Below are 22,055 nucleotides of genomic sequence, written 5' to 3' on the forward strand. Positions count from 1 at the left end.
GCAGCATCTCAGTTTGGCAGGTGAAGCTATTTGGGAGGTGGGGGTCATCACACTGAAAGCACGAGTGTTCCCATCACACATTCTGAAAACTAGTTTTTCTCGTGTAAGATTTCAGGATCTCCTCTTGGTTGAAAACAAAGCAAAAAAAGAAATGTGTGCCTCGGAGATCCTGCTGATGTGCTGGCCTGACTAGAGGAGGAGGGGTGGAAACAAGTGATTGGAACTCAGTTTCCTAGAACAAACCACCATCTGGTCATCTCCTAGGAAGTCCGCTCGACAGATCCCAGAGATGCTAGACAAACAGAAAATAGTCGTTGGCAATCTGGGAGACAAATGTATAAACAAGCAGTTCCTGGGCAGTGTGACAAGTGCTAATTATGGTGGACAGTGGTGGATAGAGCTAGGGCTGTGTTCCGCCATGAAGCCTCAGGGACATAGACCACAGGGTTGTTTCCCAAAGGCAGATGCTGAAGCTCTACCTAGCCCAGAGCTCCTGCCTCATAGTCAACGCCTCTGCTTTCTAGAATGTGAATGACCACGGTCACAAGACACTTTCAACTGCATTTAGCTTACCCAGGGGGCCACTAGAGCCCCAACTTATTGCCTTTAAACTGAGATTTCCCGGAATCTCTTAATTTCCGCAGGCAGGGGGAACCTCCAAAATCATCTCTCAAGGTCTCTTTAGTCAATGGATGTGTTCTGAGTTCCCTTTTCCTGGTGATGCTGTGGAGAATCCTCTTTGGCCGAAGTGCGCAAGCATGTCTCAGTTCTGTCTGGAGTCTAGTCATAGTAAATATTTTTGTGACATCTGAAGAGGAGTCACCTAGAAAGCAGTCATATTTGTGGGTCCTCCCAACATTCTACATTTATTTAATTCCCTACCTGTTTTAATTTATCCACCCCCTACCTGTTCTAATTTATCCACCTCCCTACCTGTTCTAATTTATCCACCCCCCCACCTGTTCTAATTTATCCACCCCCCACCTGTTCTAATTTATCCACCCCCCAAGACCTTGGTGTTTGTCTTCCCATGAAGGCTTTAGTAGGGATGCAAGCAAGGCCCTGGGAATGCAGCTCCTCTTCTTAAAATACCCCTGTACAAGTGGGTAGCAATGACTGGACTTAGTGGGCTATAAACAATAACAAAACAATGTGAAGTCTGGAAGGGGTTGTGTTGGGGGAACATGGGGCAAGTTGGAGGGAAAAATGGGAATAGATGTGGTATATTATCGTACACATGTATGAAATGCTCAAGAATAAAGAAAAACTTTTAAAGGCTTCTTAGGGTATTTCTCCAAGAGAGGCAGTTCTGTGTAAGAGGAATCCCCACTATTAGGAAAAGGCAATTTTCTCTCTTTACAGTTCATTTTATGCTCATTAGCAGCCCTCTGAGATTAATGCAGTAATTTCCATGTTATAGATGAGGAGATGGAGGCACAAAGATGGAGTGCCCTTGGCCAAGGTCACTTAGCTATTGTGTGCCAGACTCTTGCTTCCAGCTATGTTCCAGCTCAATCATGTGTTCTCCGGAGAACCAGGGTCTACACCTGTGCCCCAAAATTCCTAAACCAGAGGGAAGCTCCTTGCTGCATGACAGGCGTCCCACTCCCCTTGAACCCCATGAATAAAGGGAAAGAAGGCTTCAAGATAAGGTCCCTCACAGAAAGTCAGGAAGGTGTTAATACATACATCTGTACAGTTGGGTTGTGGAAAACTAGGGTGGGAGTTGGAGACAGGCGCGTGTACAGCTTAGCATTGAGTCCCAGCACTGACCCTGCTGGTGGCAGGTCCCAGGCTCTTAAGGACAAAGCAATTTTTGTGTTACAATTTTTGTTTTTCCCTAGCTTTCCTCTAGGTCTCTTCCAAATTCCCAACGGCTGTGGCCTGCCTCATGTTTACGCTCCTATTCTGACCTGTGCCCAGTGGGGCCACGTAGAGAAAAAATCAAAGGACTGGGACTTTCTCAGACTGTAAATCTCAGCCCTGTCTCTCACTGTGTGGCCTGAGGACATGAGTCTCATCTCTCAGCACTTTGGTTTCTGCTCCAGTAGGTCTTCTGATGCCTCCTCACGAGTTGTGAGGCTGACCAAGCCCATCACGCACCCCTTCCATGGCTGTGCTGGTCTGGCCCACTGTTTACCTCCCTTGTATACTAGACATGGGGTCAGGCAGATTCAAATTCAAAGCCTCATCTGTTACTTTCTCCAAGTTCTGTTACCTCTCCAGGCTTTGATGTGTTCATTTGTCAAGGGAGTTGGCAATCCCTTCCTCCTAGCGTCATGATTCAGAAAATAGAACAAACACTTTCTGGATGCTGTTCCATTGATTATTCTTTATTTGTACTTTTAGACCATACTGAACATCTCAAAAATTGTCTTTTACATGGAATATTGTAGTATTTAAGATGTATAACAAAACTATGTCCTTAGCCTTAACTGAGTTTTAAATATCTGTGCTCTTACTTCCTAATGAGGGACTAGAGGGCCCCATGAGGTAACTGTTCTCCTGGGGTTCAGTGTTTATTTTGAAGAAGGTCCCAGAGAAGGAGCGTTTGAAAGGTGTTACTTCGGGGTGTATACCGGCAGAGTTCTGGAACGTATACAGATAGAAAAATTCCTGCTGGATGAAAGCTGGAGGGGTTGCTGACACTTCCCAGGCAGGACATTCCCTCTATCACTCTGCCCATGTGTCTGTAGTCACTGCAAACTGGATCACAGAGAGACACCCAGCCAAGCAATCATAGCCATGCCTGCTCACAGCCCCTAACTGTGAGTCCCACATCTTTTATCTTTCATTCCACATAGGTTCAGCATACTGGGCCCTGAGCATCTCCTCCGCGGGCTCTTTCACCCAGTCACTCATTTGCTTTTGGGACTCTGGCTCTCTTTTGCACAATCCTGTAGCATGGATAACCAGGCTGAAGAATAAGGTGTGAATTCCTCAGCCCAGGAGAGGCCAGAGCTACTGATTTAAGTAGTATGCACATCTATGGGATGGACTACCCTTCTTTCTGACACACTTGTGAAGTGTGTGCCTTGACAAAGCTCTGTTATAAGCTACACTTCTCCTGTAGGGGTGAATTAGGGAACTAAGTTGGTATCAAGAGTCCCCACCGTAGCCTTTCTTGTGGTGCAGAGGCAGCTGCACTCCAAAAGCCCTGGGAACTCGAGGACTGGAGTGGTGACCATATCTTAGTCTGTTGTCCTGCATAATGGTGCTACCCAGAACTGGCATTTATGAGTCATTCAGGTTCTGTATGGCATATGAAAAATGATTATTATTCTTATTACTCTTTCTATTACTATAAAAATAAAGCCTCAGCTAGTCTATATGGTGTGCTTATTAATTCCAGGTGCACCTCTAATGGCTCAGAGTATTTTATCTGGCTCCTGCAGTGGGGCTAGCTTCTATTATCACTAATTTACAAATGAAGTAAAAAGTAGACTCAAAGACACGGCACAACTTGGTAATGGCCTGTAAGTAGTATGGGGTTAAATGCTGACCAGACCCCTACCTTCACTATTCTTGTCTGTTTTAATCAGTTTTGTGCAAAATCATCTCTTTATCTCTTGCAAGGTATAAATATCAGTGCATGGATTAAGAACTACAACATGGTCATTGTTATATATGGGATCTGGGACAAAGATCAGTGTGTAAAGGGAGGTGAGGTACAGTATTGGGGTACTGGGAACTAGTAGAATGGTGTTCATGGGGGATGTGGCGGGGACAGGAAGAAGAGTGAAGTGTGGCAGGATGCTAACAAATGATCTGTCCCTATCGTAAGTGAGAGTGGGAAGGTGAATTCAAAGGCCAAGTTCTTGCAGCATTGTGTTCATACAGATGGACTGGAGGTTGAATGTCTGTCCATGGTGTAATCAAAGTTCCAAATTGTGCATCTGGATGGGAGGAAAAAGGGGGACCCTCAGCTCTATGGAGAGAGGCCTTAGCTGAGTTAAACACAGAACTCCACTAGTCATCTAAATCAGCGAATGGCAGAAGTGGGTGCACTTGGGAGCATCCAACAGTTGTTACCTGACAGTTGTCAGTGGAACTCGGATGAAGCCCTAATTTTATATTTTTGTGACTGGCACATTTCATTGTGAAGGAAATAGAAAAAAAATTCACCCTATTTATTTTTGTTTTGTCTTGGATCTGTGTACTTAAAGAAAAGAATTTGATTTAAAGAAAAGTTTCATGTAAATTATGCTGCAGAAGGCAAAAGACTGTGGGGACGTTGAGATGCACGTGGAAGAGCAACCATGTCCACCCACTTCCTGTAGTCTCCTCAAAACTCACGTATCTTGTGTGTCTTTTCCAGATCCTGTGCACGGCCCGCAGAACGTGGAGATTGTGGACATTCGGGCCAGGCAGCTGACCCTGCAGTGGGAGCCCTTTGGCTACGCAGTGACCCGCTGCCACAGCTACAACCTTACGGTGCAATACCAGTACGTGTTCAACCAGCAGCAGTACGAGGCTGAGGAGGTGATCCAGACCTCGTCCCACTACACCCTGCGGGGTCTGCGGCCCTTCATGACCATCAGACTGCGCCTACTGCTCTCCAACCCCGAGGGCCGGATGGAGAGTGAGGAGCTGGTGGTACAGACTGAGGAGGATGGTGAGTGAGGGATAGTGAGCCAGTTTATGGGAACAGAGAAGGTGGAGTGTGCTCAGGGGTCATACCAGTAAGTGGTGTGGTGCATGTGTGCATGTGTGTGTGTGTGTCTATACATGCGTGAACATTCATGTGGAGGCTACAGCTCAGTGGTCTTCTCTATTTTTTTTTTCCATCTGACTTTTTGAGACATGGTCTCGCTTTGGGGTTTGGTGCTCGTGGATAAACAGGCTAGTCATCAAGCCTCAAAGCTCTTCCTACCTCGGCATTCACACCACTAGGAATACAGTCTTACTCTGCTATACACATTTTTTATTTGGATGCTGGGAATCTGAACTCAGGTCCTCGGTCTTACACAGAAAGCAATTTACTGATGGGTCAAACTCCTTAACCCTGTCCTCCATCTTCCATCTTCCCACTGTCCTCAAGATCTCCCTAGAAGCAAACTATGCGTAGTATGATTCCAGAGTGGCTATGTTGCCTGGAGCAGTGTCAGCTCTGCCATAAGTACGTGCTTGTGGTAACCCCATGTCTCCCCCATCTCCCCCTCATGTTCTATCGCTCTTCCTACCCAAGATTTAACTCTTCGGATGCCTCCTGGAAAGGGTAGTTATTTTATTGTTTAAGCATGTTGAGATTGAAAACCAAACAACTTGATTCTGCAGAAATTTAAAAAACAAAACAAAACAGAATAGCTTAAGGCTTAACGTGCACATTGAATGCGCACAAAGCTGATTATCCACCTGGATGTCCCGCAGGCATCTCAAATACCATGTACTGCAGAATGAGCTAATGTTCTCTTCTAGGCTGCCTTATCTTCTCGTGTTCCTTGTTTCAATGAGCTACCCCAGAGAGAGAGAGAGAGAGAGAGAGAGAGAGAGAGAGAGAGAGAGAGAGAGAGGATCAACCTAGAAATTTCTTCCCACCCCTCCACATCTCCCACCCACCCATCCCTCATCCTCCCCTCACCCCTGCCCCATCATACTCCCCATCCACTCCATCCCTTCTTTCCCATCCCACCTTGCCTTCCCACCTCACCACCCTATCCCACTCCACCTTCCCCTCCCCCACCCTGCCCATCTCCCCTCACCTCACCATACCTCCCCCACCCTACAAGGTTCTATGGAGTCTGCCTATTGCACTGCTTCTTGGAATGTGTCTCCTACCTTGATGTTACTAGATTGTGGAGCCTTTTTAAATAGAGAATATAACTATCTTCCTCTCTGTCATGCTAGTGCTTTTCCTTCTGTTTAGACTGACATCTCCCTTCATGTCTGCAGGACAAGTTCCTCTACTACTATTCCAAAACTTTACTTAAATTTTACTTTCTCCTTAAGTTATCTTTGCCTCAAGTTTCTTGGTTGTTTCATCCCAGGATTGCAGTACAGTCTGCACGCAACTCCAAACAGTAGCCATCTTCTGTATGACAGAATTTGTGATTTCTAAGACATACCTAAGAAACACTTCACTCTGTGTTAATTTTGGTTTTCCCCTTAGCCTGGCTAATTACCGGCCCTATTAAATTCTCTAGAATCGGATTCAGTGTAGATTTGTGTACAAGCGATTAAGGAAAGTGTGGGCAGGGATGACAAGTAGGCCAGCAAAGTGGAGGAAGCCCTGTTACAACCCCCAGCAGGTCCGAGGAGAGCTCTCCAGGGTTTGTTATGTGCCACAGATGTTCCACACCAGGGAGGCAGCTGAGCTTGTCTTAGATCTGCTTCCATTTTTTATTCAAACACGCAGATCCCCTATCTCCACCAGAGAGAACAGCACTCTTTGAGAAGGCAGACTCTCCAGTCCAGTATGCCTGGGGCACCCTCTTTAATCTCTTAGTACATTGGTTTTCTCAATTATAAAATGAACTAGATATTAATACTACCTTGTAATTTATTATGATATTAGAGGGGATGGAAGATAAAAAAAATTGCCCAAGACCCAATTCCAGGCTCTCAATAAGCATAGCTACCTATTACATTTGCAGTAACTCACAGAAAAAAAAAAAAAAAAAACCAGAAAGCCTCTGGTACAAAATACCTCAGCCAGCCAGATGTTGTGGGATTTGTCTCCATGCTCTTACCAACCATTGCCCCGGTTGTGGAAAGTCTACTGAGGGTCTTGAAGGATTGGCAATATACCTGGGTCCTGATGGGAGAAACAGGGTTGTGAGTAGAGAGTGGTCAGTGATTGCTATTCTGAGGCTATCGTCTGGTGCTGGCAGGGAGGAACCTTTGTGGACAAATCATGATAGAGCCAAGGAGCACCTCAGAGGGAAACGTTCTCTGTGTTCCCTAGGCCCCTTTGAGCTGCACTATGAGAATGACCTCCATCTGCAACAGCAAGTCTCAAGTCCTACCTTTAAACTCTGTCTTGTCCTCTCTCAATCTCATTTTTACCACCAGGAGAAAAATAAACACACCACAAAGCCTTTATCAAAACAATGTGGGAACAGCAGTGCTTTGAAATTAAATTTATAGTAAACATCATTAATAAAACATCAATTCCTGCTTCGGGAGATGTGTAGACATTATCATATTAAAGACACCAGCACATAAGACACCCTTCCTTGGTCTGTCGCCCTTCTGAGACCATAGCTCATAATCTCCTGGAAGGTTCCAGCAGGGTGTGGAGACTCTTTGGCAGTTTGTATTTGTTTTTGTTTGTTAATGTGTTGTCTCAATATGTTCCTCAGGCTACTCTTCAACTCTCGGCTGAGCCATCCTCCAGCCTCAGCCTCTTGAGTAGCTAGGACTAAGGCATGCATCAAGATTGCTGTGGACAATCCCTAAAGGCTAGGGCCAGATTGCCTTCTCCATAGAGGGTGAAAGCATTGGCTCCTTTTCCTGAAAACTCATTCGCAGTGAGAAGACATGGAGGTGGGAGCCCTTGAGGGGACGCTTGCCTGAACCTCCCCTCCAGGAGCCAGAGAGGAGCCTCCTAGGCTGAACTCACTGACTCTGTGTTGCTCTCACCTGCCCTCAAAAGTTTTGAGGTGGAAGAGTTCAAGATCAGTCATTTTAGCACCCCAGTACCTTTGAGGGTTCACAGAATAATTGCCAGAGAGCAGCTCCTGGTCCCTGAGACACTGGGCTTTATCAGGAAAACAACTGTTGATTTTTTAAAAAAATTGAGTGGATTTTTACTTTGCTGTGTTCTACAAATATCTCAGCTCTTCATGGTCATCACCCATCTTTATCCGACCTACAGCTAAGTGTACGGAAATGTAACAGAGGCAGTCCTCGAAGGTGCAAACTATATGACATGGAGTCAGAGAGGTATGAGAACGGGTGGGGTAGATCTGAGAGGAGTTGGGAGTTGGGGGGGGGGGGTCATGGATGAGTACGATCAAAATATGGTGCATGAATGTATAAAATCCTAAAAAAGTTAATAAAAATATGGTATTTAACCTATTAGTTCTTCAGTGTGCATAGCTCAAAGTAAAGATATTCTCATTTAAATCCACAGTATTATGCAACATCTAAGAAAGTTGATATTACCTTAAAATGACACAGCTTAGGCCATCAAGAAAGTCTAGTGCAGTCGTTCTCAACCTGCGAGCCACAACCCCTTTTGTCCTTATGATATGTCCTTGTTAGTCCTCCCCTTTTCTGGCATGCTGCAATGCCCCAGACTGTCTGTAATGTTCCTGCTCCAGAGGTCATCGCTTATCTAAAGATTTCTGCTTGCTTCTTCAGGGAGCAGTCTTTGGGCTCTGTGACAGTTTGTACATTCAGTGGAGCAGCAATGTCGCTAACTGACCCATGGAGACAGAGATGGGGACTGTAATCCACCTGTTTTAAATCGTGAGCCAATCCTGACTGGAACATATACTTTCCGATACTTCTGCACACATATTCCAACAGTGAAGACTTTGATTTTCTGCATCCGTCTGTCTGTCCATTTGCACAATCCCAAAATGTACCAACCCACCAGCAATTAGTGGGCCTACTAACAGAACATTTTCATTTCTCTGCACTCCACTTTGCACTGCTTAGAATGTGCAGTCAAAACACTGTGTTCAAACATTCTGAGTTTCTATCTATATGATCTTAGTTTTAATTTGATAGCCAATTAAGGTCCTTTTAATTTTAAGGTTTTCCTTCCTCTATGCTTTGAAAAATAAATGTTACTACTTCCAACATGCAAATCAGTTGCTTCTTTAAAATGTCAGAACTCTATGTTACAAAGGGTTCATTCTGAGAAATAACTGACACGTTCCTTCTGTATTCTTCTATTTCAAACCTGAAAGACCAACATTTTAAATATAAAATACTGCATTTTGATATTCATTTTCAATTTAGTATTGCATGTATATGTATAGACTGCTTGGTATTGGATAACCGATTAGGAGGTTCATTCCTGGGGAAGGCTGATGCTCTCTCTCAGCAGCCATTGGTTGACTATAGCTCCTAGGGGTGGAACCACGTGAGATTTCTCCATGCATGTTGGCGTGTTAGTTTGAGTGTTATTGTAAAGACTGCTGAGATTTCATGGCTGCAGCTTCTGAGATATATACAAGACACTATCTCACATCAGGTGTCCTGATCCTCTGGCTCTTACAATCTCTCTGCTCCCTCTTCCATGCATTCCCTGAGCCTTAGACATAGGGGTTGTTTTGTGGATATCAGTTGGAACTGGGTACCCCATGGTCAATTGTTGTCTGCTTTTGGACCAACTGTGTCCCCATCAGCCACAAATATAAAACTTCTTCTACGAAGGAAGAGAGCTACATTGACGTTTAACTGTTTCATTATTCTTTCATTTCCATTTTATAAAGTTTATTTAACAAAAAGAAAATAATATTTTCCTCTTCCCTTCCTTCTACCTTCTCTTTATCTTCTTCCTCCTTCCTCTTCTCTGCCCCTTTTATCCTTCCCAATTGCCCCCCACAATTCCATTGAGCCCAGAGCCTTCCATACGCCTGCACCACTGCGGCAACTCGAGGTTCCCTTTCCCTTCTATTTAATACTAAACCCAAGGAATAATGTATACTTCACCTGTATTTATGTTCACTTTCTCTGTCTTAGAAAACATTCCATGTAAACAATGACCCGTTCTCTTAACACCTTCTTGGCGCTATGGCTGTGTGGAGCGATTGCCTGAGAGTCCAGTGGCAGCTGTTTCAGTTCTGTTCTATGACCTACTTTTTTTCGTCTAGGTCATCTTGTGCCCCCCCATTTCAAGCATCATATTTGCTGGTTGATTGGTTGCTTGCTATAAAGAGGTACACTGTAGTCACACTGCAGCCAATAGCCTTGTTGTGTAAGTTGTTGGGTGTTTGTGGAGATGTATTTTCAGGTAAATTCTTCACGGTAGGCTTGCTGAAGTCAAAGGGTAAATGCACAATCAATTAAGTTCTCCTTCAGAGAAGGCCTATCATTTTTCATTTTCCCAGGCAATGTGTACTGATTTAATCTTCACACCAAATATGAAAGAACAAGCAGGATTTCCCCCTGTTGTATAATAAGGGAATGAAATTTTAACAATACATAAAACTGTAATTGATTATAATAAGCAACAGTATAAAATATATTCACATAATTGATATTTGATATGTTTAACCACATCTAATAGGTATATTATCCCAAGGTGGCAAAACAAGCTTAAACTCAAGTGCTTTCGTGTAAGGAAAAGTAGCAGTGCTCAGTGCCTTAATTGTGTGTGCATTTCTTATGAGCCTACTCAGTGGGTTTCTTAGGTTACTGTGAGCCGGAAGGAGAGTGCACATTGCCAATGATAGGTATGTCTACACTAACAAGAGGGTGTATGTAAGAGGTAAAGTAATAGGAAATAACAAGTCAGATGTAACGCCGTGCAGACGGGGACAGTACAGCTGGAAAACGATGTACTGTAGGAGGTCCTTCCAGCCTCATTTCACATCAGCTTCTTCCACCGTAATGCTTGTAAAGGTGACCTTGCAGCGTTATGAGTGACAGGGAGAAACACAGTTATGTTTGTCATAAGCCTGCAGAGAGTTAGGCTTTGTACTTATACTCTTGTCCTTGGAGTCTACTGTCAACCACCCTGGTGCTGGGGCTGTTGCCATTGTTGGGCAGGTAAGGAATTCATACATTTCGAAGTCTTACCCGTGCAACCTCCCCTGACCATGTGTTATGAAAGCTCAGAGCTGGCTGAAGCCCCTCTAACTCTCTTCCTGACTTTCTCTGTCTCTGTAGCACACTTTACATTAGTTCTTTAGCTTCGTACCTGTCCCTCTAAAGGAGTGGAAGCTTTGTCAAAGCAGGGATTTCATTTTGTTTCAGTGGATGGATAACTCTGATGGATGTTTTAGTGGATGGGTACCTCTGATGGATGTTTTTCGATAAGAAAAATGTTGGTCTGAACTGAGTACTCATAACCCATTGGCTGAGGAATGAGTTAATGAATGAGTATCTGACATCAAAGCCCATCCTCCTTTCATGATAGAATGCTGTTCGTGAATGGGCACCATTTCATAATCCAGATACTTGCACGTGTCCTTTAGGTGCAACTGAAGCTCACTTGTCCTGGCTTGCTAAAGCTGACTGTTGGTAGCTCCTCTTACCTCCGAGTTTGGTAATACATTTACTGCTTAGAATTAAATATGGTTGGAAAATTCACATCATGAAAATTAGAAGACAAGTTATTCTTTTCTTCCTAGAGAGCTTGTGGGAAACATATTCAGTAGCATACTACTGTTTTCCTCAATAAAAGTTGTAGTTGATGTCTTTAGCTATGAAGATTTATCTGGAAGAAATAATTTCCCTCCAGTGAATCTATAAAACATGAATAGAATGAAATATTTCTCCAATTTTTCTATGCAAGACTCCCTCACACACACTGGTGTCTGCTGAAGTCTTCACTAATCAGTTTGATTTTTAAGTTAATTCTGGGTCTCCTTATGAGGAGTAGTCAATTGGCCAAGTGGCCAGTGAGAACCCTGAAATGGGGGGGGGGGTGAGGAGGAAAGGAGAAGTCCCAGTCTCCTGGTCTGTGCTCTGAGCTCTTCCATGTACTGCTTTTATGCTTTCCATTACTGCCCCCCAAGTACTCCATGGTGAACCCATCTTACAGACGTGCAGATGGAGAAGATAAAGAAAGAAGAGAGGAGGAAAAGGCATAGGGCAAACAAGATGGAAAGGGGACAGAAAATGAGGGAAAGCAGACAAGAGATGGAGAAACTTCCTTTGACAACAATCTGTTCTCTTGTCTGTTGAAATAAAAATCCCCCTTAAATTACCACCTGACTTTAAAGCAGAAGAAAACATCTGGTTTAATTACAGTGAATTTACATGAACCTCCTGACAAGAAGCACAGTTAAAATTAGAAATTTTACTGTGCTTTTTTTTAAGAGAATGAAATTATAAAGTAATTAACCTTTGTTGTAGAACTCTGTCAAGAGGATGGAAAGTTCCATGCTGTGACAGAAGAAGAAATGAAAGTGTGGACGAGGAAAATGTGGGTTCATTAAAGAATTATACAGAATTAAAAAAAGGAATTGAAGGTAGGCACAGGATTAGAAGATATGACAAAAAGAAATCTCCCAACACAGCAGAGGAGAGAGAGAGAGAGAGAGAGAGAGAGAGAGAGAGAGAGAGAGAGAGAGAGAGAGAGAGAGAGGAGAGACCCAGTTTCATCAAATAAAAGTCACTGTACTGCTTTGTAAAGGACGTCCTGACCTACAGAAGCAGGGATGGAGCAGAAGGGAAGAGCCCTAGCCTGAGGCTGACTCATCTTGACCGTGGCTGTGACACCTGGCAGATGCAATCACCTTACCACCTCCAAAGTACAAACCCACAAGGTGATGGGAGAAAGAAGCGCATGCTCAAGAGTCAAAGGATGTGAGCCGGTTCCAGCTCTCTTTGTCACCTTGTTAGGACACCTTGTTTATGATATGCATATTCTAAGCATATATGTACCCCCACATGTAAGATGGGGCCAATAGGGACAGCAGGCTTCAGTCAGTGCAGAGATGCATATTTGATCAAGGAGAGTAAAAATCTGAGTGTTTATCCCTAATCAAGACATCTTTATCGTCATGATCCCATTCATGCTCTCCATCCTCAACAAGGCTCAGGGAACATCAAGGAAGAGTCAAAAAGGATGTGAGAGCCAAAGGATGGGAAGGAATGCTGTGGCATGCTGACTTCTGGACATGACATAGCTACCACACTCATGAACTCACAGAAGCTGTGATCCTTGGCCCAAGATCAGGACAGCTAACATTTTGACATTAATGATGGAGATGGCAATCTCCAGCCCAGGACTCTTACTAAAGTGCTATTAGCAGTTGATAGCTGATGTGGGAAGTAAGACCACTCTCCTGTAAAGGTGTGGTGCCTGTAGCTTTCCCACGGCTCTCCATCCATATGGTGATCAGACAGAGCAGAAGAGGAAGAGGAGGGAGGGGAGAAGGGGGCAGCAGCAGTGGCAGCATACTCGAAGCTGTGAGAATCGTATGTTAGGGGAAGTGGAAGGAGCTGGATGGGGAAATGGGAGTGTGATCTCATTTCATTGTATATATGTACAAAATTCTTACGAATAAAGAAAATATATGTTACAAAGCTACACACCACAGATGTCTGCACATAAAGCCCTCAGCTGTGCTAAGTGGTGCAGAGCCAGAAGCAGAGAGAGAATATAACTCTTGGTTGGAAAAAAGCCAGGTCAAGGGTTTATGTATATTTTCTCCTCACAGTGCAAAGGAGGACTTTTAAACAGCTTCGAATCTTTATTTAATCCAGATTACAAACACTCAGCTTGACTGTGACCTTTCTTCTTTCACTCCTTCGCGTTCTGTAGGTACAAAACTTCAACCCCCCTAGAATGGACCTTTCTCCTCTCGGCCTTCCCTCCTGTTCCCTCCCAGGTTACTGGCCAATCATTTCAGGCCCCATCTGCTTTCTCAACCTCTCAGCCTGGCTCTCATGTTCATGTACGTGGAACACTGTTTCATGCAATCTTTCACCTATCCGAGGCCCTCTTTTTGTAGCTGACCACACAGCACCCTTCCGTTTGTTGCAGTTGAAATCAGGGGCACTGATGGAGTTTGTCCTAAAAATTGTCCAAAAGCAACATTCTTTTCCTAATGAATTCATTATTTCTATCTCTTACAGAATAATTATCTGCATCTTCAAATCTCTGTCACCCCCATACTGCTATCACACTTAGCTGATGACCTTATCTACAATACTAAGGAGAATGAAGACATTTGATACTTCTTGACCCACATAATGCCCGCATACTCAATCTTTCCTCTTGTTTCTAGGGATAAAACATTTGTTTTCTAAGTGAAAACCAATTTCTCTACTTAATGTGCCAAATCCTACTTCCCTTTCCCTAAGGGAGGTCATTACTCTAGTGCTAGTCTACTGTCTACCCTACAGCTAAATCCTTCTCTGTAAATGATTATTGTACTTTCTATGGAAGCTTTATTTTCATCATCTTTAAAAAGACAAAAGCAAGATAGTCCAGTCTTCCCTTCTCTTCCCGCTGCTTTTCCACATGACCAGTTTCCCCTTCTGAATTTCATGAACACACTTAGCCAAAGTAGCTCAAATCCAAATCACTTCTCCAATACAGTTTTTTTTTTTGAGATCACCTGTTGACTTAGTTTGTCTGTTATTGTCATAAGATGCCATGACAAACTTAAGAGGCAAGCATTTTGTTTTGGTTTTCATTTGGCAGAGAAGTTCATCATGGCAGAGAAGATACAGCAGCAGGAGCTGAGGCCTCTGGTTCTTTTCCATCCACTATCAGAAAGCAGAGTGCAATAAATGCATCTGCTCTACTCATTTTCTCATCTTCATAGAGTCTAGGATCTTGTCCCAAGGAATGGTATCACCCATTGTAGGCAGCTCTTCCTGCTTCAGTTACCCTAGTCAAGATGCTCGTCCCAGGCACATTCAGAGATCGATCTTCTAGTGGCTCTAGATCATATCAAGATACTCATCCACAGGCTCATCCAGAGATCCATTTTCTAGATGACTCTAGATCATATCAAGGTGACAATTGGGATTAACCGTTACTCCTGTGATCTTAATAAATTCAACCATCATTATCCCAAGAGTCCAATCTTATTTAGCCAGCCATCACTATTGGTTATAGTTGGCTGCCACATCTTCCTTAAACTCCATTTTCCACATAGTTTCCAGGTTATCACACATTTCTAGACATCCCTCTCCCTCGGGGACTCCCTTTCTCTTCTGTATTTCTTTTAAACATCTCAGCTTTATTGACTTATATTTTTGAGTCTCTTTCCAGTCATTTCTGAATCAAAGGTTGGATAGACTTGGGAAAGCAGATTTGTAGACTGCATAGATCTCTTTGGCAGTTATTTTATTCTGCTGTTGCAGCAGGAAAGTATCCAGCAACAATATATACATGATTGGGTATGACGATTTTCCAATAAAATTTTATTTATCAAAGCAAGCAGCTGGTTGGATTTGTATCAAGGGCCACAGATTGCTGACTGTGGATCCATTTATTTACCTAATTATTTCTGATCCCTTGGCTTTAAAATCCACACACAAGCTAATAATTTTTCTAATGGATGTCTCCAGGCCAGACCTCTCTCCAGCCCTCCCGAATGATTTACTTACCCGCAAGCTCAACCCTCTCACTTGGATCGCTCTGGTCCTTTGGAACAAAACATCCCGAATAGAAGGAGGTAGCCATCACTCAACCAATGTCAACCTCCTTCTCCCCACTGTCTTCTCTATCTTAATTAGTAGCACTGTGTTTTATTAGTGGCTCCTCACTTTATGAGACCCTGGGATGCACAGCTCTGGGAAACCCCTTCATGTTAGGTTCTCTGTAATTGGTGCTCCAGGCTCACTCTCTACATCTTACTCATCAGCATAATCTCTTAGTTCTGCCATCAACATAGTAGCTCAGAGACACTGAACAACCTATCCCATTGCTGGTTCACAACCTCTATTGCTGCCTCCCTGGTTTCAGCTGCTGTTATCCCCAGTGTGGATGATGTGAGCAATTAGTCTTTCAGCATCAATCCTGGGCTCTCCACACCGTTCTCTACAATGCATCCAGAATGTTTTTTGGGGGTTGCTTGTTTGTTGTTTTTGTTTTGTTTTTTCAAGATAGGGTTTCTCTGTGTGGCTTTGAGGCTGTCCTTGAAGTCACTCTGTAGACCAAACTGACCTTGAACTCATAGAGATCTACCAGCTTCTGCCTCCAGAGCTCCCAAGTACTGGGATTAAAGGCATGTGCTACCACTGCCCGGCCAGACTTTTTTTTTTTTAACCACGAAAAAAAAATCACCTCAGCCTCTTGCTGTAATCCCTTCTGGTTTTTCTCATGCTATTGAGATAAAACCCTCATGACATACAATGTCCAAAGTCACTAGGAGCCCCAGTTCTGTTTTTTCTGACTATCTCCTACTTCTGTTTATTTTATGAATCCAATCATTGACTTCAATTTTACCAAGCATGCCCCTGCCTCAGGGCCTTTGCACTTGTCACCCCTTCTGACTAGAATGGCCTTCTACCAGATAAACATGGCCGTCTTCTTTGACCCCCATCACATCTTCCTTCCTATTTAGAATTTAAGAGCTCTTCATAGCCAATTTCATTTAAATGTGGCAGCCTCTTATATGACACTTTGTCTCTCTTCCCTGCTTCATGTATCCCTTTAGCATTTATCAACTGGAACTCTGCATTTATACTTTACCTTTTATTATGTATATTTTCCCAAATAGAGTGCACTCCACAGAGACAGGATTATTCTCTCTGCTTTGTTTACCATTACAATGCAAGTACTTAGAACAATTTCAACTAGATTATATGCACACATAAATATGTTAGCAAACCAATGAATCTTGAACCCTAAGAGACAAAATAAATTTTACAATTATTTACTGAAGAAATCCGAAGACCATTGTTAGAGCTGTTTAGCATCCCTGGTAAGTTGTGAGAAGATACAGCTTCTGTGGTTAGCAAAATGGTATCATTCCAGAAAAGGAGCTTGAGGCAGAGACACATTGGAAATAAGAATAATCTACAGAATTCAAAGTGTGATACCCAATCCTTATTAAAGCAGCTCTTGGGGAATACAGTGGAATCCTAGGGAGGGACAAGAACACAGGGCACTAGTTTGTGTCAGGTGCCTTGCTCAGCACATTATGGTGTTGAAATATTAAATGCTCATGCTCATGACAAACTATGAGAAAGATGCCAGTTTCATACCCTCCTTAAAGCAAAAATAATTCCACCTAAAGATGTTAAGTAACTTGCTCTAGGTTACACAGCAAACAAGTACAAACAAAACATAACCCTGGCAGCATGGATCCAGTAGTAGCTTATAGTCCAAGTGATGAGAATGTAAGTTTTGATTTAAAATGGTGATCCTTCTTGAGATGCCTTCCCAAAGAATGGAAAGTATCCTGAGTGCCATAAGAGAATGTAACACAGCTATAGCAGGAGGAGCTAATACAGAGCTGCATGGAAAGCTAACCCCTAAGAGTCAGGGCTAAAGGCAGGGTTGAACTACCAAGAGCTCAACTCCAGATGTCAGGCCTCAGTGCACAGAATGAAGGCTCTTACTCGAAGCTGATGTCCAGTGTACATGTAAGGAAAGTAACTTGTTCACATTTCTTGTTGCTAGGATGAAAAGCTGGGACAGCAACAACTTCAGGAGGAAGTGTTTATCTTGACTTTACAGTTTCAAGAGCATAGCACAGAAATCAAGGCATGGCTGGGGGCAGTGTGAGGGCTTGAAACCACTGTTACATCGTTTCTGCAGCCAAAAAGATGGATACTTGTGCTCTGCTTGCTTTCTCTTTCTTCTACATCTTACCAAATTGAGTACTGAGACTAAACATCTCAACATGGAAAGGACATTAATACATCATTAGAAGGAGACACTCCAACTAGAGGAAGTACAATGTTCTGGACACTACAGGCTGGCCTTCCTTAAACACCTAGAAAGTCTCTCTGTAGAGAACCCTTGTAATTGGAAGGCCACTTGTTTGTCCCAGCCACCCAGAACTGAAATAATCACACAGAAACTGTATTAATCAAATCACTGCTTGGCCCATTAGCTCTAACTTCTTATTGGCTAACTCTTACATATTAATTTAACCTATTTCTATTAATCTGTATATCACCATGAGGTCACGGCCTACCAGCAGAGTTTCAGCACATCTATCTCCAGCAGCAGATCTATGGTGTATCTCTGACTCTGCTTTCTCCCCCCAGAATTCAGTTCCATCTTCCCCACCTACCTAAGTGCTCCCCTATCGGGCCAAGGCAGTTTCTTTATTCATTAACCAATGCAAGCAACACATAGAAAGAAGGACTACTACACCAAACCCTCCTCATACCTGGTTATTTCTCTAAATGCTCTGAGTACACATCCTCACAAGACAAACAGAATCCTTGTCTGGTCAAATAAAGCATGCACGTGTTCTATTCTTTCCTTTCCCTTTGAGTTAGAGAAACAGAACTGGGCCTCAGTCATTAACAGAATGTCTCACAAAGCCAGACCATTTATAATATTCCCACCTCTGAAAATACCTTTTATGAGTTTCATAAAGGCAGGTTTCTGGTCAGATAAAAAGGACTCCATTTTTATTAAAGAGGAAAGGATCTGATATTGTAAAACTAAGATCCCCCAGGAATTAGAGATAAAAAGACCTTTTTGTTGTTGGTTTTATAAAGAAAATGCTAATATCTAGTCTTAGGAATAGCTAAGTAAACACTGATATGGAATATGTCCCTAAAATGGAAATTAACATTGTAAAGCTATGATTTCCCCCACAATGATTGTAAGAGTTCAAAACTATTTGCTAGATGTGTAGTTAAGGAATAAAATCTATAAATAAAAGCAAGGTCATTGAATGAAGTTCACTAGAACTAAATTAATGAGATGTTTATTTGTTTTATCCACTTGTACAGAGTTAATGTCACACACATGCATACACACACAAAAGAGTTTTAAAAGATTCCAAATATAATTTAAATTAACATTTACATATTTTCTGACATGGAAAAATTCTTAGACATATATTTAAAACCTAGTAAGGAGAAATTTTTCATGTAGTTCTACAATATATTCAGAAATAGAACCAATGGCATAGATTTTTCAATGAAGAAATAGTTTAACGGTTGAAAAGTTTGACTTGGTTTTACACATGCGGTTGAATCATCATTGTGGGAATTTGTATTCTCCAGCTACTCACAACCATTCATAGAGGGGAAATGCCAGAACCCCCTGCCCCAATTCATGATGGGACCATAATCTTGACTTCCAAGGCAGACAAGTTCACAATGAGAGAAGAAAATTAAGTGTAGATGTCCCAATCAAAAGAGAGCTGAACAACCCAGTAACACATATATGAGTCGAAAATATATTTAAAGAAAGAAGTGGCTTAAACTTTGCAACATTGTTAAACTTTGTAATATCCATTTATATAATTCCCTGCATTAACATCCTAAGAGAGGGGAGGAAATGTATCATTACTACAGTGGATTCAGTTAAAGCCCAGCATGATTTCAAAATAAAATTTCCTTGAATATGAGAAATGAAATGGACCTTTTAACCTGCTAAATGATAACTACAAGTGACCTACAAACACCGCATGCAAGGATAAAAGAAGAGCATCATTATCTTTGAAATTGGAAAAACACATATGTCTATCATTATTCCCATTAAATACTGTATTGTTGACCCTAAAAGACAAAAATAAAATGAGCTAAAATATTAGAAAGAAAAAGACTGTTATTAGCTACAGATGCTGTGATTATTTACATAGATAACCCAAAGGAGTCTGAATACAAATATTAGAATTAAAACTAGTATATTTCCCAAGATATCCACACTGAGGAACATACTCCATTTCTATTTGCCTAACAGGGATGTGGTATTTTTTAAAGATACTATTTATAATTGCAATAAAAACATATACAAAAGACATTCAAGAAGCCCCCCCCAAATAGGTAAATTATACTTGTGATGGGAAAATATGACATCATACAAATAGATTAATATAAAAGGCGAATTATCTTTAAGCAATTACAACAAAAACCCCAAACATTTTTAATGTGTATACGGCTTAAAAAGTGTATTTATGCAAGAAAAGATGGCTCCTTAAGACGGTCCTGAAGAAGTTCAGTACTGTTCAGCTTGTGAGAAAAGGATGCAGTGCTTTTAACCACTGAGCCATCTCCATCTTTGTCCTATATAGTGAGGCAAAGCATGATTCATTAAGAGAAAGTGGTGTGCATGCAGGGTTGGTCTATCAGAATGGCTAAACAAAACAGAACTTCCGGACCCGTACCTGCATGGGAACGTGATCGAAGTTAAAAGCAGCATGGCACGTAAGTCCTGTAATTTATTTTGGTAAATGATGCTAGACTGCAGGTGTGCACTTAAGAAAGATCATTTTATCAAGGGCATCACTTCCAAATTTTTAGAAGCATTTAAAAAATACTGTTGGACCCTGAAAGAGAGAAAGCATTTCTTCAACATGACTATTTTGTTTGGGTTTCTCAGAAGCTAAATCTACAAGGATTTCAGTGTAAGGCTATTTAGGTGGCCACACTGGACATGGAGAGGGAGAAGCAGGGGAGGAAAGAGTGAATCAGGGCAACATATATCAGCCAGCAATTCCATCAAATGCTGGATTTTAGAACAGAGCCTGAACATGGCCACTGACTCATTCACTCTTTCTCCTCGACAGATGAGTACAAATGCATGCAATGAGTATTTTTAAAAGTGAAACTTTTATTTTCAATGGTTTTGAGGTGTCATTTTTAGTTTTCAGTTTTGTTTTCCTAGTGATTCACGCTTAGAGTCATTGATGATCGCATTAGTCTACCATGAATTGGAAAATGTCTTATTGTCTTCTTCACTGCCATCACCACTACCAACCCCACCCCTAACCACACAGCCACCAACACTTCAGTGTTTAAGACGCAGATGAAAGCCAGTATAGGATATGGAGTAACCAAACCAGTGGTGAAGAAACATGGATACCCATCCGTAACTTCCTTTCTCTCATGATTACCAGATGTCTTAAAAACTTCACTAACACTCCTTAATTCCCCTGTGTGGTCACCAGGTTTATCCCCATGGCCTTAAGTAAAGAGAAAATGAGGTGTTTGAGATTGTGTGTTGTTCAGTAGAATGGGGATGGGGCACCAACAGTGTCTGCTACTCTTTACCTTTCTCTCTCAACTCTCATATAAAAATTGAAAGTCTCTGGTGAATTCAACCATATTAAAATAAACAACTGATTTATATCCAAAGGCAAATATAAGACACAAACTGAGAGATTTCCTGTTGTTGTTGTTGTTGTTTTCCTGTGCTGGGGATAGAACCCAGGGCTCTGAATATGACAGGCGGATACTCTGCCCCTGAGGTGCAGCCCAGCCCTCAGAGAGTTGTTTTTTTTTTTTAAATATAAGACTTGTTTTATGAAATAAAGAAACCAGGAAATCAACACAAAAAGGCATTGCAGCCAACAAATATTAACAAATGCTCAACTCATTTAGTAAATAGGAAAGAACAGATAGAAATCTCTGTGAAATCACTTACCAGGTGGCCTAGGCTTTCAAAGCTGGTAATGCCAAGTATTTTTAAGGCTATCAGAATGTGTAACCTTATAGAACACTGAACAAGAGAGTCTAAAATTCTGGCATCGCTTTGGAAAACATTTTGGTATGACTCAGGAAATCTGTATACTGATAATCTCTTTAGTCCATCTATTCCTAAATACACCTTGGTATCTATGGATGAACTGGGAAGAAGGGTCAATCATCTCAAGCTGGAGATGAAAACAAATCCATTCAGGCACTGGACGGTGCTGTGATGACAAAGGGCTGACTAGGAGGCACCGCCTCAAGAAGCAGGCATCTGGAGCATCTGCCAACTTTAGTCTGTCTGGAAGAAGGGCAGACCACACCTGGAGTGGGTCTGTCTGGCCTTGGAGGTGGAAGCCCCATCCAAGTCAACCAGGATTAGTGAGCCACATCCCAAATGACAGATGATAAAAGCCCATGGGATGTAGATAGGTAGGACCTAGAAGATGAGAGCTGAAGTCCCTATTTCTTCTAACAAAAGATTCTCAATTGCAGCCAGAAGTGTTGGGTCCACCTTAATGGAGGCTAGTATACATTCAAACAGAGTTTTAAAAAATTCATGTATTCATGTGAGCCAGGCACAAGAGAGACCCATCTGGAAATAACTCTATGTTCAGTCTGAGGTAGAATGATAAGATAAACCTGGGAAAATGACATTCATGAACTGAAGAGTAATAAACACGGCTGATCGATCTCCAGATGTCCTAGAATGATGAATGAAAGTCTGGGAACATTTGATCTGCATGTATGAAGAGAAGAAAGAAAAACTAGATGACCTGTTATTCTAGGTCATGTGATTATATTGTTGACTCCAAATAAGAATTTGGGGTGATTAAAATAAAGTTCTGTAATATCTGGTATGTTGATGT

The 22,055-nt window shown here is 42.1% G+C and overlaps 1 protein-coding gene across 14 annotated transcripts in view; it reads left to right on the forward strand.

Moving 5' to 3' along the window:
* Positions 1-22,055, forward strand: part of Ptprt (protein tyrosine phosphatase receptor type T) — a 1,077,234-nt gene that overhangs the window by 670,861 nt on the left and 384,318 nt on the right. For all 14 annotated transcript variants that reach the window (XM_057780248.1, XM_057780255.1, XM_057780252.1 and 11 more), the window contains one exon: positions 4,319-4,615. In XM_057780248.1, the coding sequence (XP_057636231.1) occupies positions 4,319-4,615 (297 nt within the window). The remainder of the gene's footprint in view (positions 1-4,318; positions 4,616-22,055) is intronic.

This window comes from Chionomys nivalis, chromosome 9, assembly GCF_950005125.1.
Source record: "Chionomys nivalis chromosome 9, mChiNiv1.1, whole genome shotgun sequence".
Taxonomy (NCBI): Eukaryota; Metazoa; Chordata; class Mammalia; order Rodentia; family Cricetidae; genus Chionomys; species Chionomys nivalis.